Source organism: Oncorhynchus mykiss, chromosome 15, assembly GCF_013265735.2.
Source record: "Oncorhynchus mykiss isolate Arlee chromosome 15, USDA_OmykA_1.1, whole genome shotgun sequence".
Taxonomy (NCBI): Eukaryota; Metazoa; Chordata; class Actinopteri; order Salmoniformes; family Salmonidae; genus Oncorhynchus; species Oncorhynchus mykiss.
Genome location: NC_048579.1, coordinates 55,569,852 through 55,584,375, shown reverse-complemented (window position 1 = coordinate 55,584,375; position 14,524 = coordinate 55,569,852). Strand labels below are relative to the sequence as shown.

Sequence of the window (14,524 nt, the reverse complement as noted above, 5' to 3'; positions counted from 1 at the left end):
TTCACGGTAAATGCTGCTCAATCGGAAATTGCGTTTAACAGCCGCATTGTCTACAATTCTATTAGGACTGAATCCAGGCCTTAGTCATTGCAGGAAGACAGGCTCTTTACATGCTAGGTTTAGGTGCCAACTGGGAAAGCAAACAGGTGAACCCGATCATGTTGCGACACTGCTTAGGATCACACCTGGTCACCCCTAACTAACCCTTTCCTCTACATGTCCCAACGACTAGCTCCCTCTCTAACCACCCCCTCATCCCTCCTGTCATCAGTTTGGGGTCACAGAGGTGTACTACTCCACGTCCCACTCAGGTGTCTGTCATCGAGCTCAGGGGCCACCGGGCTGAACTAAGCCAACAAAGGAATTCAACACCCGTGTTTGTTATTATACAATTTCACTTTAAATGATTATAATACAAACAGTGACAACAGTTAAGACCAATAACAGACATTTTTCTCATATCATAAATGAATTTATTATGTCAACATGGCACTTTCAAGTGGATATCCATTAAACAAACTATTTCAGTCACAATTAAAAATGATGTTTCCACAAACACATACATGATGGACTGGAGCAACGCTAAATAAAAAAAGATTTAAAAAAAATGATCTAAAACAGTGAATAATTAGCATAAATGCAAACAGTGTAGTGGCGCAGGTCCTCACAGTACCTGTTCCAAACATTTGAGGTCACGTGAAATGACAGTCTCACAATCAGAATCTTTCATATCACTAAGACAATGGTTCCAGGAACATAACTCAATGAATACAAAAATGGCAGTACTGTATTTTCATGGTAGAGTTAACAGCTCAATGATTGAGAAATGGGATCTATAAGAATGAACATACAATTGTAAACGGAACACTATTTTGGTATCTGGGGTAATCTCCGAATTGACCGTGATCATTTCTGGGATACCACTTGGAAATCTCCCATTACTACAGGTTTAACCACAAGTAATATGAACACAGTCAAATAGACAAAATAAGAAAATACATTAGAACATTCAAAATCACAAAGCTCTTTACTTCATATCAGAAACATTGCAAATATTTGGATAAATCCAAATCAATCCCAAATGGACATCCATGAGGAATATAAAATGATCTGGTCCATTTTCCACCTTGTTAAACATCCTCTGGAGAAGTGTGAAGAACTGTTCCAGACCAGACCACTACAGTCCAACTCAGATAAAACATTTCCAACTTTAAGGTCCAACTGCTCGGGCTGAGTTACAATAGTCTGACAACTGATATGAGTGGACGTTGAAATCCATATGATTGAAACTACCCAGCCCTTCCACTTGTTAGTGGCAAAGGAGGAAAGGAGACAAGGACACTAGTAGGGGATTCTACTGAAAACTACAGGTCCAAAACGTATTTAATTACAGATCATTAGATGATGCATGTCAAGGTTTGAACTAAGCAGTTATCTGTATGATGAAGGAAAACAGAGGAGATTGTACTGACACCTTACCGCTACTCTTTAGAAGTTGATACGGTATGTCAAGGAGCTCTTTGGAGATCAACAAACACCCTTTTCACAAAATCCCCCCGTGAGAGAGGACAGATTTACTCTTTCATCATCATCACTGTGCTCTCTAATCATCTCCATTACGAGACACTTTATAGCCCCCACCAAGCGTATAGCCCCCTCCATCATAAAGCATAGTTAATATAACATTCAACATCCTCTAACAGCCAAGTCATCAAAGACATCATTGGGATGTGTACAATGAAAAAAAGCAAATGCGTGTGATTTGTTTGTGTGTGGTGCGGGTCAGCGTGTGTGTCAGGGTCTTTTAGAGAAGGATACCAGAGCTACACCTCCACCCAGCTAGGTATTATGCCCACTACTGGGAGGCTAGAGTGGGACCCTCCTCGGATCCATTGTTGAACTATCCTCCTCCTCAGCGTCTGTGTCGACGGGCAACAGGACCTGGATGAGGTAGAAACACGTCAAGGAACAGATACACAAACATACAGACATCGTCACACAGATACGTGAGCAGCTGTCGGCCAGGATGAGGTAATGTGTCCAGGTCTGGTGTGCTGTTATTTCCAACCCAAGGCTATAATATTCCAGTTTATTCCCAGTCTGGAATATTGTCCAGGCCACTGCTCCACCATATATAATCACAACATAGCGGAATTTCAGAACCTCACACACTTTATGGAAAGCCTTTTATGGCATAATAAACCACCATATTACATTCAGAAAGTATTCAGACCCCTGGACTTTTTACAAATTTTGTTATGTTACAGCCTTATTCTAAAAATGGATTCAATTTAAAAAATACCAAATCAATCTACACACAATACCAAAAAATGTCTGCAGCATTGAAGGTCCCCAAGAACAGGGTTGCCGCCGTCATTCTTAAAAATGTAAGTAGTTTGGAACCTACCAACACTCTTCCTAGAGCTGGCCGCTCGGCCAAACTGAGCAATCGGGGGAGAAGGGCCTCGTTCAGGGAGGTGACCAAGAACTCGATGGTCACTCTGACAGAACTCCATAGTTCCTCTGTTGAGGTAGGAGAACCTTCCAAAAGGACAACCATCTCTGCAGATGGTAGAGTGGCCAGACGGAAACCACTCCTCAGTAAAAGGCACGACAGCCAGCTTGGAGTTTGCCAAAAGGCCACTAAAGGACTCTCAGACCATGAGAAGCAAGATTCTCTGATGAATCCAAGATTGAACTCTTTGGCCTGAATGCCAGGAAACCTGGCACCATCCCTAAGGTGAAGCATGGTGGTGGCAGCATCATGCTGTGGGATGTTTTTCAGCAGCAGGGATTGGGAGACTAGTCAGGATGGAGGGAAAGATGAACGGAGCAAAGTACAGAGAGATCCTTGATGAAAGGATCCTCATCCATGCTCCTCATCCAACCTGACAGAGCTTGAGAGGATCTGTGGAGGAGAAATGGGAGAAACTTCCAAAATACAGGTTTGCCATGCTTGTAGCATCATACACAAGAAGACTTGAGCTTGTAATCACATCCAAGGTGCTTCAAAAAAAAGTACAGAGAAAAGAGTCTGAATATTTCTGTTATTTTATTTTTATTACATTTGCAAAAAAATCTAAACTTCTTTGCTTTGTCATTATGGGGTATTGTGTGTAGATTGATTTTTAAAAATTCCATCATCAATTTTAGAATAAGGCTGTAATTTAACAAAATGTGGAAAAAGTCAAGCTATCCAAAAACTTTTCGGACATTTTGGATGAGATTATAGTAGTGTGTGCATGCACGCAATGCAGACATCTTGGATGAGATTATGGTAGTGTGTGCATGCACGCAATGCAAACATCTTGAATGAGATTATGGTAGTGTGTGCATACACGCAATGCAGACATCTTGGATGAGATTATGGTAGTGTGTGCATACACGCAATGCAGACATCTTGGATGAGATTATGGTAGTGCATGCACGCAATGCAAACATCTTGAATGAGATTATGGTGGTGTGTGCATGCACGCAATGCAGACATTTTGGATGAGATTATAGTAGTGTGTGCATACACGCAATGCAGACATCTTGGATGAGATTATGGTAGTGTGTGCATGCACGCAATGCAGACATCTTGGATGAGATTATGGTAGTGTGTGCATGCACGCAATGCAGACATCTTGGATGAGATTATGGTAGTGTGTGCATGCACGCAACGCAGACATCTTGGATGAGATTATGGTAGTGCATGCACGCAATGCAAACATCTTGAATGAGATTATGGTGGTGTGTGCATGCACACAATGCAGACATCTTGGATGAGATTATGGTGGTGAGTGCATGCACGCAATGCAGACATCTTGGATGAGATTATGGTGGTGAGTGCATGCACGCAATGCAGACATCTTGAATGAGATTATGGTGGTGAGTGCATGCACGCAATGCAGACATCTTGGATGAGATTATGGTGGTGAGTGCATGCACGCAATGCAGACATCTTGAATGAGATTATGGTGGTGAGTGCATGCACGCAATGCAGACATCTTGAATGAGATTATGGTGGTGTGTGCATGCACGCAATGCAGACATCTTGGATGAGATTATGATAGTGTGTGCATGCACGCAATGCAGACATCTTGAATGAGATTATGGTGGTGTGTGCATGCACGCAATGCAGACATCTTGGATGAGATTATGATAGTGTGTGCATGCACGCAATGCAGACATCTTGGATGAGATTATGGTAGTGTGTGCATGCACGCAATGCAGACATCTTGGATGAGATTATGGTAGTGTGTGCATGCACGCAATGCAGACATCTTGGATGAGATTGTCATGAAAGAAGCAGAAAGGGGGCTTTCCCAGCCTTCCTCTCTCACCGATATGAGGCCAATCCCAAATAAATAATCTTCATTCAGATACTGTACACTCAGACCAAGATGTCTATCGATGTTATGTCTGTGTTTCATCCCATAAGGAAACAGTTTGGAGATGTTAGGGCATTTAACTAGTCCGTTTGACAGCATACACCAGAAAGGCCATAACTAACAGCTCTAGAATAACTAAATGTTTGGCTGTTTATGATAAAAGTAAACAGCCTTCTCTGAACACCATATGGCCACAGCTGACCATGGGTGAAACCATTCCCCAACACTATCCTACAGACCGTGTCGGGAACTGAACTCAAACTCATTGCACACAGACTATTGACCAACCAAACTCCGACAGCTCTCCCTAATCAATGCCCTCCTCTCTCCCATGGACATAGTTCTCTCCCTCTTTTTTCTCCTCCTCCACTCCACTTTCCATAACATCACTGAATGGAAATTAATTCCAAATGTCACTTATTCCCAGGATGAAGGGATGATTTGTTGCTGCTTGGCAGAGTACCAGGGACGAGGAGGGAGAGAGGGCAACACTGCCAGTCTGTCATAATCATTGTGACTCCAGAGAGAGGGTGAGAAAGAGAGAGAGGACAGAGTGAGAGAGAGGAGAGTGTACAGTAACTCATTGACTGCTGTGTAGGAGGTCAATTCTCTCTGATTCCCCAACACAGGAAGCTTCTGTCGACAGTCTCACTACTCCAATATACCGTACATGATTTCCCACTCAAATAGACCAACACTATACACCCACTGGAGACAGTTAACTAATATCATAATGACATCACTATTCACCACATACTGTTATCTCACCAAATACAATTCTCACAATGGATCCATTGAAACAAAGTGATCACACACTTACGGTGGACTACAATCTCAACAGATTAGGAGCAACTCTACAACATGAAACACAGAAGACACTTGACTCAACGACGTGACAGCTGGCAGTCCGATCTAGCGCCATCCATCCATCACTCGTGTCTTACCAAACAAGGAATGTCAATAACATTGCTATGACACTCATATTTTCCAGAACAGCCGGGACAAGACAGACATTGATTCAATTCCACACGGTACAATCCAACTTGGGTAACTGACCCACAGAGAAACAACACGACAAATTGACGGGCGAAAACAGAGAGAGAAACAAAAATGGAGAGAAAGGGGGATTTTCCCTGACTTAAGTCTTTCCTTGACAGTAACTGTGGGCCAGTTGCCCTTTAGACCAACCCAGAGAGCAGTGTGTGTGTAGGTGTGTGTGTAGGGGGGGGGGGGGGGGGGGAGAAGCCCCCCCCTTCACTGTGGCAAACATCTATCATAACTCTCACAGCCATCTCGTTTCTTGTCTTTCTCAACAAACACACGTCTTTAGCCAGTGTCCTATTGGGATATGTAGTGTCACGGTGATGTTTGGTGGGAAAGTCTCTTTGGCACCCATGGGCCTTAATGTTGTATCATCAAACGATGTCCCTTCATGATGCCACAGAGCAGTAGCTGCTGTAACAGCCTCCTCTCTTCTGGGAAGGCTTTCCACTAGCTGTTGGAACATTGCTGCGGGGACTTGCTTCCATTCAGCCAAAAGAGCATTAGTGAGGTCGGGCACTGACATTGGGCGATTAGGCCTGGCTCGCAGCCAGCGTTCCAAATCATCCCAAAGGTAGTTGAGGACAGCGCTCTGTGCAGGCCAGTCAAGTTCTTCCACACTGATCTCAATAAACCATTTCTGTATGGACCTCACTTGGTTGGAAGCACAGAATTGTTGGAAAGTTGGAAGCACAGAATCGTCTAGAATATCATTGTATGTTGTAGCGCTAAGATTTCCCTTCACTGGAACTAAGGAGCCTAGTCTGAACCATGAAAAACAGCCCCAGACCATTATTCCTCCTCCACCAAACTTTATATTTGGCACTATGCATTGGGGCAGGTAGATTTCTCCTTGCATCCGCCAAACCCAGATTCATCCGTCACACTACAAGATGGAGTCCAATGGCAGCGAGCTTTACACCACTCCAGCCGACGCTTGGCATTGCGCAACGTGATTCCAGGCTTGTGTGCGGCTGCTCTGACATGGAAACCCATTTCATGAAGCTTCCGACTAACAGTTCTTATGCTGACATTGCTTCAAAGGGCTGTTTTGAACTTGGTAGTGAGTGTTGCAACAGAGGACAGATGATTTTTATGTGCTATGACTTCTGCACTTGGCGGTCCACGTTCTGTGAGCTTGGGTGGCCTACCACTTTGCGGCTGAGCTGTTGTGGCTCCTAGACGTTTCCACTTCACAATAACCGCACTTACAGTTGACCAGGGCAGCTCTAGCAGGGCAAAAATTTAACAAACTGACTTGTTGGAAAGGTGGCATCCTATGACGGCGCCACGTTGAAAGTCACTGAGCTTTACGCTATGGGCCAATCTACTGCCAATGTTTGTCTATGAAGATTGCATGGCTGTGTGCTCGATTTTATACAATGGTCAGCAGCAGGTGTGGCACACGAGACACTCATCTTATTTGCGCCCATCTCAGTGAACTAATCCATTGCGGAGGCCGTGGGGGTGGCACAGTCCAAGAAGAAGAGGAGTGTGGCTGCACGTCTCCCTCCAGAATGGGCTCCTTCCTGCCAATTTGTGTACATTCATTGTTTCATAAATTCATTGTGTGAATTGTTTGCATTTGACTGTTAGTTTATATCAATTTCCCATTACATCCGTTTATCACCAGTAGTACATTTACAGTTCATTGATATAATATTTAATCTACAAAAGTTTGGTTGGTTACGGTAATGTCTTTTAATGCATTAAATATATTATTTCAGATTTTTACCATTCTTATTGTTGGAGTGGGCACGTTGTTTGCAGAGCGCATAACCTATGCTACACTTGAGAGAAACAAGTTTTGGTTTATTTCATTCCATTTATGAGTTTTGTTCATTTAGTCTGTCTTTTGTTTGGAGCGTTCCTGTCGAGGTTGAATAAGGACATGCACCCGATTAAGCATAGAAGTAGGCCTATAGGCTACCTTGCCTGAGTGCAAATGTAGGCATATAAATGTGCAGGCAGCATTGTTTTTATTTGTTGGCTTTATAGGCTATTTTTCTATAGTTGGAAATGGCAAAATAAGTTACTTTTTAGGTTTGTATTATTTTCATTTAGATTTGAATAGAATTTTGATTAACCACATGACAATGATTTTGAGGTACGAAGATGTTATTATAAAAATGTGCATATGAAAACTATAACTGGCACGCAGATCGGTAGAAATGGTAAGATAAATGGTCATTCCACATGAGAAATTTGCAGACTCCTTGTGTAGCCTATTACCGGCAACTTCAGGAGAGTAACGGCAGAATCTGGAAAAACCATTAGGAGCAGGAGGAGGTGAACTTTTTCTTCTGGTGATCTTGATCTCTGTCTCCCTCTTCAGTCATTTGTGCCTTATTTCATCAAACGGTGAGCTTAAAGCATCATATATATAAAAGTAAAAAAATAAAAATATGTTTTAAATTTGACCAATGATTGGTCGAAAGAACAGACGCCTTTCGTTTTTTTTTTTTTGTCGGGGACATCTCTAGTTAACCGACACTCACCTGTGACTCGTCGCCAGTAACCCACGGCACCGTGGAGACGACCTTGGTCGAGGGGTCACAGGAGTCGTCCAGGCTCTTGTACTTCCTCATCATCAGACTGTCCACCACCCAGAACATGATGGACTACAGAGGGTCACACAGAAAACAAACTCAGTCAGTACAACTGGTGTAGTGGTGGATGCATAATGGCCATGTAATGTATAATCAGGGTAGCCTAGTAAGCCTACATTCTGTAAACTTTATGCACGTTTCCTATCCAAAAATACAAGCGTAGTGCACTGTCTGGGATACAAAACTCAGCAAAAAAAGAAACGGTCTTTCAAAGATCATTTGTAAAAAAACACAGATCTTCATTGTAAAGGGTTTAAACACTGTTTCCCATGCTTGTTCAATGAACCATAAACAATTAATGAACATGCACCTGTAGAACGGCCGTTAAGACACCAACAGCTTGCAGACGGTAGGCAATTAAGGTCACAGTTATGAAAACTTACTAAAAACTAACTAAAAAAAGGCCTTTCTTGTGAGATGCCTAAGACAGCGCTACAGGGAGACAGGATGGACAGCTGATCGTCCTCGCAGTGGCAGACCACGTGTAACAAGACCTGCACAGGATCAGAACATCCGAACATCACCCCTGCGGGACAGGTACAGGATGGCAACAATAACTGCCCGAGTTACACCAGGAACGCACAATCCCTCCATCAGTGCTCAGACTGTCCGCAATAGGCTGAGAGAGGCTGGATTGAGGGCTTGTAGGCCTGTTGTAAGGCAGGTCCTCACCAGACATCACCAGCAACAGCTGGACCAGACAAGACTGGCAAAAAGTGCTCTTCACTGACGAGTCGCGGTTTTGTCTTACCAGGGGTGATTGTCGAATTCGCGTTTATCGTCGAAGGAATGAGAGTTACACAGAGGCCTGTACTCTCGAGCGGGATCGATTTGGAGCTGGCGGTTTTGTCATGGTCTGGGGCGGTGTGTCACAGCATCATCGGACTGAGCTTGTTGTCATTGCAGGCAATCTCAACGCTGTGCGTTACAGGGAAGACATCCTCCTACCTCACGTGGTACCCTTCCTGCAGGCTCATCCTGACATGGCCCTCCAGCATGACAATGCCACCAGCCATACTGCTCGTTCTGTGCATGATTTCCTGCAAGACAGGAATGTCAGTGTTCTTCCATGGCCACCGAAGAGCCCGGATCTCAATCCCATTGAGCACGTCTGGGACCTGTTGGATCGGAGGGTGAGGACTAGGGCTATTCCCCCTAGAAATGTCCGAGAACATGCAGGTGACTTGGTGGAAGAGCGGGGTAACATCTCACAGCAAGAACGGGCAAATCTGGTGCAGTCCATGAGGAGGAAATGCACTGCAGTACTTAATGCAGCTGGTGGCCACACCAGATACTGACTGTTACTTTTGATTTTGACCCCCCCCCCCTTTGTTCAGGGACACATTATTCCATTTCTGTTAGTCACATGTCTGTGGCACTTGTTCAGTTTATGTCTCAGTTGTTGAATCTTACATTTATACAAATATTTACACATGTTAAGTTTGCTGAAAATAAACACAGTTGGGGGCACGTTTACATATACCACAGGAGGTTGGTGGTACCTTAATTGGGGAGGACGGCTCATAGTAATGGCTGGAATGGAATGAATAGGACAGTATCAGACTCAAACACATGGTTTCCATTCCAGCCATTATTATGAGCCATCCTCCCCTCAGCGGCCTCCTCTGACATATACACAACATTATGTAGAGTGTTATTGCAGGCTGGTTCAGACTCACGTTGACAATGACGGGCACGACGAGCATGACCAACACAAGGTCCACCTGAGGGTTAGGGATGTAGTCCAGCAACACAGACTGCAGCTGGAACAGTAGCGTACAGAGAAACACAGCGTCACAACACACACTTTCAATTTGGGCAGGGCAAAATAACAGGCACGTTACACAAAAGACTGTCATCCAATGACATTTAGATCGTCAATATTTTGCACTATAATAGAGCGAGTATCTCTTTGGCTCTCTGCTGTGGAACATGTGTGAGATTGGAGCTAATGTGATATTCACCATGTCAGAGAGAGAGAAAAAAATCTCAAAGTATTCGATTTGTCTGGAATGAGCTACGGTATGTTAATGACAGTTTGTGTGCCCCCCCCCCGCCTTCTCCCTGTGAAAAAGCCACAGTGTCCTAAAGCAATGTGTACTGAAAAAAACTAAATGACCCTCTTCAAGAGAGCAGCAGTGAACAGAGCAACAACGACCCTAAAACACAAAGAAGGTTTGAGCAGGAGATCCACAGCCTCAGTCAAATAACCAACCAAACAAATTGTCTAAAGACCCTAATCCCAGGGGCTAGATGATATTCATTTGGCTGAAGGTCAATGTTCCCATTCTGTTCAAAGGCTTTCTCTTTGTTCTCTCCAAAACCTTTCATCCTCCCTTTCTTTTTCAGCCTTGACTTTCTGTTGACTTTAAATTGTCACCAGAGATTTCAAACACAGAACCGAGAAGAAAGAACATGATTGACACTTCCGCTCTCTCCCTCGAGTGGGTAGAGTCTCTCAGTTCTCTCAGGATCTGGGTTAGCCCATGTCCCTGGAGCAGGTGGTTGTGGGTACTGTGGGCCTACTCACGTTGGTCCATCCTGGAATGAGCAGCACCAAGCTGACTACACTCTTCTCCAGGACCATGATGAGAAGGTAGACACCACACTGACCAAGCCACGCTGCGGCCTGGGGAGGGTCACCTGGTCAGACAGAACAGACCATTACTTAATGACCACACTGAAACCACATGCACTGACCAACGGACTCAGATCGTCACCTAGGGAAGATCAGCGATAGAGAGGACGACAGCACACTGCACATTGACCCCATAGAGGCATTCATACACACAGACAAGCACCCACAAACTCAGTGCGCTGGTCTAAACACGTCTAAATACTATTTGCATCTCTCGGTCATCTCAGTGTACACAGACAGGAACATGTCTCTGTCATTAACAAACACTCTGCACCTGGGAACACAGCAGAGAGAAAGACAAGAGAGAGACAGACGAGAGCCACAGACAGCGAGACAGAGACATAGAGAGAAGTGAGACAGCGGAGAGAAAGGTATAAGAGAGAAACTGCATGTTGTTCAGCTCTTTAAGAGGGACAGAGAGGATTTACAACTAACTCTACACAAACGGCTAAAATTATTACTATTTGTTTAGTTTTCAGGACCAATAGTTATGACAGAGGGACAGTATTTGTAGCAGGCTTTTGGGGGAAAGGTCCCCACACAGAGAGAGAATGATACAGATCGGATGGAAACTAAAGCCCACTAAAATAGTGGTCATGGCACAGCTGCATTTACAATCCGGTGGATCATAATAATCAATGGGGAAAAAAACATGAAACAGAACCAAGTGCAGATACAGTAGAATATGACTTTGTGGAAAACCGTAGATTAACAGACTGACATTTGAAATCTTATTTTGGTTATTTTTTCCCCCATTAAGACTTATGGACAGAGCGAGTGCAGCAATTGGCTAGAACTTAATCCCACAAGTCATCATCGCCCATCGGAGGATGTTTTTCATGCAATATTCTCATGAGCCTACAGTGGCCTCCAGTGGTGAAAGGAAGAAGTGTCAACCTTCCTGAAATATTCTGAAAATTAACTGGCACAACCCTCTCCAACGACACAGAACAGTAGATGTCTGAACTTTGGTCAACCTCCAAACATTTGACACAGCATAAACAGATGTCTAGGAGACTCACCGTATTCTCCAAAGGTGAGCAGTGCGAACTGCTTGTAATCCACGATCCTGGAGACAACCTTGACCCCTGCCCAGATGACCAGCATGCCTAGCGTGGCATCGAGCAGGAAATTGATCAAATACCTGTGGAAACCCACCAGGAAGTGAGTCAGTGATTTGACATGGTGCAGCAGGTTGCCTAGCGGTTAGAGTGTTGGGCCAGTAACTGAAAGGCCATTGGTTGGAATACACGAGCCGACAAGGTGCAAAATCTGTCAATGTGTGCTTGTGCAAGGGACTTATCACCTAATTTGCACTAGGGCTACCATACTACTATGGATGACAGTGTAAAACAACACATTTCACTGCACCTGTCTGCTGTATGTCACAATAGAACATCTTATTTATTTATCATAATGATTGGTTGAGGCTTTAGATTGGAAGGTGGTTTCTGCGAACCTGTCCAATCACAGCTATGGACTCACAGGGAACAGGGGTCCATTTCTGTGAGGTTGGAGAGGAACACATTGGCGAAGTGGATAAAGAGAGCGCCAATGGCCTGCTTGGACATGTCGTAAAACCTGTAGAGATGGGGTGAAATGTAGGATGGTCATCACCATGGTGACTTGTAATAGCCAAATATATAAGTCAAGCAACAAACATTAACATCTCTAAATCTAATAGAATCTTTGATTCTCAGCCATGTGATCAACCAACGGTCTCCTGTTCTTCCCTGGGGGTTTGATACAGTCTCTGATAAAAAACACTGGTCTCTCACCAGATCCTCCACGGTCTTCTGATCCCTACGGGTTCACGGAACCTCTTCACTGTAGATAGAGATGGAGAAACGCAGGGAGAGAGAGAGAGAGAGACATCCATAGAAGAGTGAAAAATTCCTATCTCTGTGAGTGTACATGTCCTTTGTGGGTCCAGGAGAGATGGATAAAGAATGGAACAAGTCAGAACCACATGCTCCCTCAGTCCACCCATCCCCATCAGGACACTGGTAGCTCAGGGCCACGTGTCTAACAGGAACCCACTGTTCCTCTCTCCCCATCTAACACAAGGTCTGAGTGTGTGACTGTTCACATACCAATCATCATGTTGTGGCTGCAGTTTGACTCATTATCACCCAAAAACTATCTGAAGGTTAGAATGCAAAGCCAGAATTGGTGCCTGGCATAAAATGATAGCAACTGTATCTAAGAACTCTGGCACGCAAAAGGTGGGGCCAGTGGTCTGTCAATGGGAGGAAGTCACCAAAATAGCCAAGAGGAAGAGGACTCTAAACAAAGATGGCTGCATCTTGGCAAGCGGAGGAGAGGCATTGAGATGGACAGGGTAGCTCTGCCGTGCATACCAGTGCAGCGCTTGGCTGAGTAGACCCTTGATTTTCAGCAGTATATTAACATACTTGGGTACTCTGGCTGACGCAGTACACGCACACATACACACACACACACACACACAGCTAAATATTGATATTCTTACTAATAAGTAACTGTGAGAAGGTCAAAGCTATTTGATCCTCCACTCACCTTTAGAGTCTGACCCCTTTCTGTCATAAATCACTCTGTTGTAAAGTACATGACTACAAAATGTCTTCTCGCTGTAGATAGAGATATAGACAGAGCCTCTTCTCTTATATTCAAAAAGGCATTTATGTATTCTGTAGGATTTTATGACCACCCTCTCAAAGTAGTTTGCTCCATCATAGACCATAAACGTTCACCCCGGTCTTGAAGAGGATTTTCAATAATAAGAATAATATAAATTAAATGAGTTTATAGATCGTTTGCCAGTGGTTTATCGTTTAGGGATAGTTTATAAATATACAATAGTCTAGTAGTTATAGGATACATTCGAGATCGTTTACATTTGTGTTGATGGGCCACGGATGACATATGGCTAAGCGTGGCGCTGAATATTTAAAACTTAGCACATAAAAGGATATGGGAAACATTCTTATAATAGACTATTTAAATGGAATTATAATATAATTATATATTTATTATCAGCCTTATAAAGTGCAACAGCAGCCTATCGGAATGAAACGTCAAATAGCATAAACAAACAAACTGCCACGTGCTCACAGATGGAGAGGAGCTCTGCAGTGGATACCAGAGCAGTGCTTGGCTGAGTAGACCCTTGATTTTCCCTTTAAAAGTGATTTCTAAGTATTTTATTTTAAACATGATCTGCTATTTCGAAACAATAAGTTATCCTATACAATTATACTGCTCAGCCCTTGAAACATTGTTACGTTCACGTCTGAAAGATACTCACCCATCAATGTGCTGAAGGCAACTATGGCCAGCAACCCTTGAATCAAGACTCCGAATCTGTTTGTCAAAGCCCCGTTATCGCATCCCTGAGGGTTCGCCTTCGTAATGTCTGACATATTCGAAATCTCAAAAACGGCATTATTAAACGGTCTTTTGACCAGAAAAACACCATTGTATCCGTAAATGTCCATGTCGAATACTTTAAAAACACCCGAAGCAGACAAAGGACAGGGGCACTTCCCCTGTTGTTTGCGAGGAGAAATCTAGGAGCCTTCCAATCTCAAGAAAAACAAAACGAATTTGTCATGCAATCACTGCTCAATGACTCTCTCGCGAAGTTAAAACAAAAGTATTTTGCGGGGGGGAAGCCACCGAAAATGCCAAAACTAAAGTCGGGAACATGGTTAAATGTTCTACTCCATATCAACTGCAAAATACGGGATTCTGACGTCACCTCCTGCTGTTGAATTCCTTGGATCTCTGCGAGCGCAGGCGGTCTTTGTTCCTTTTGTTAATTGCGGTCACGCGCTCCGGTCTCCGCAGTAGGGGGCCATCAATGTCCCGAGCGCCATTTGAAA

The 14,524-nt window shown here is 43.9% G+C and overlaps 1 protein-coding gene across 1 annotated transcript; it reads right to left on the bottom strand.

Annotated features, from left to right (window-relative positions):
• Window positions 1-450: 450 nt before the first annotated feature.
• Window positions 451-14,452, bottom strand: LOC110490357 (store-operated calcium entry regulator STIMATE). The gene is made up of 8 exons (XM_021563703.2): window positions 13,948-14,452; window positions 12,440-12,488; window positions 12,147-12,242; window positions 11,684-11,805; window positions 10,554-10,666; window positions 9,703-9,786; window positions 7,913-8,035; window positions 451-1,941 (listed from the first exon to the last, which is right to left on the bottom strand). The coding sequence occupies exons 1-8, from the start codon at window positions 14,135-14,137 to the stop codon at window positions 1,867-1,869; spliced, it is 852 nt and encodes a 283-aa protein (XP_021419378.1). The 5' UTR covers window positions 14,138-14,452; the 3' UTR covers window positions 451-1,866.
• Window positions 14,453-14,524: the final 72 nt, after the last annotated feature.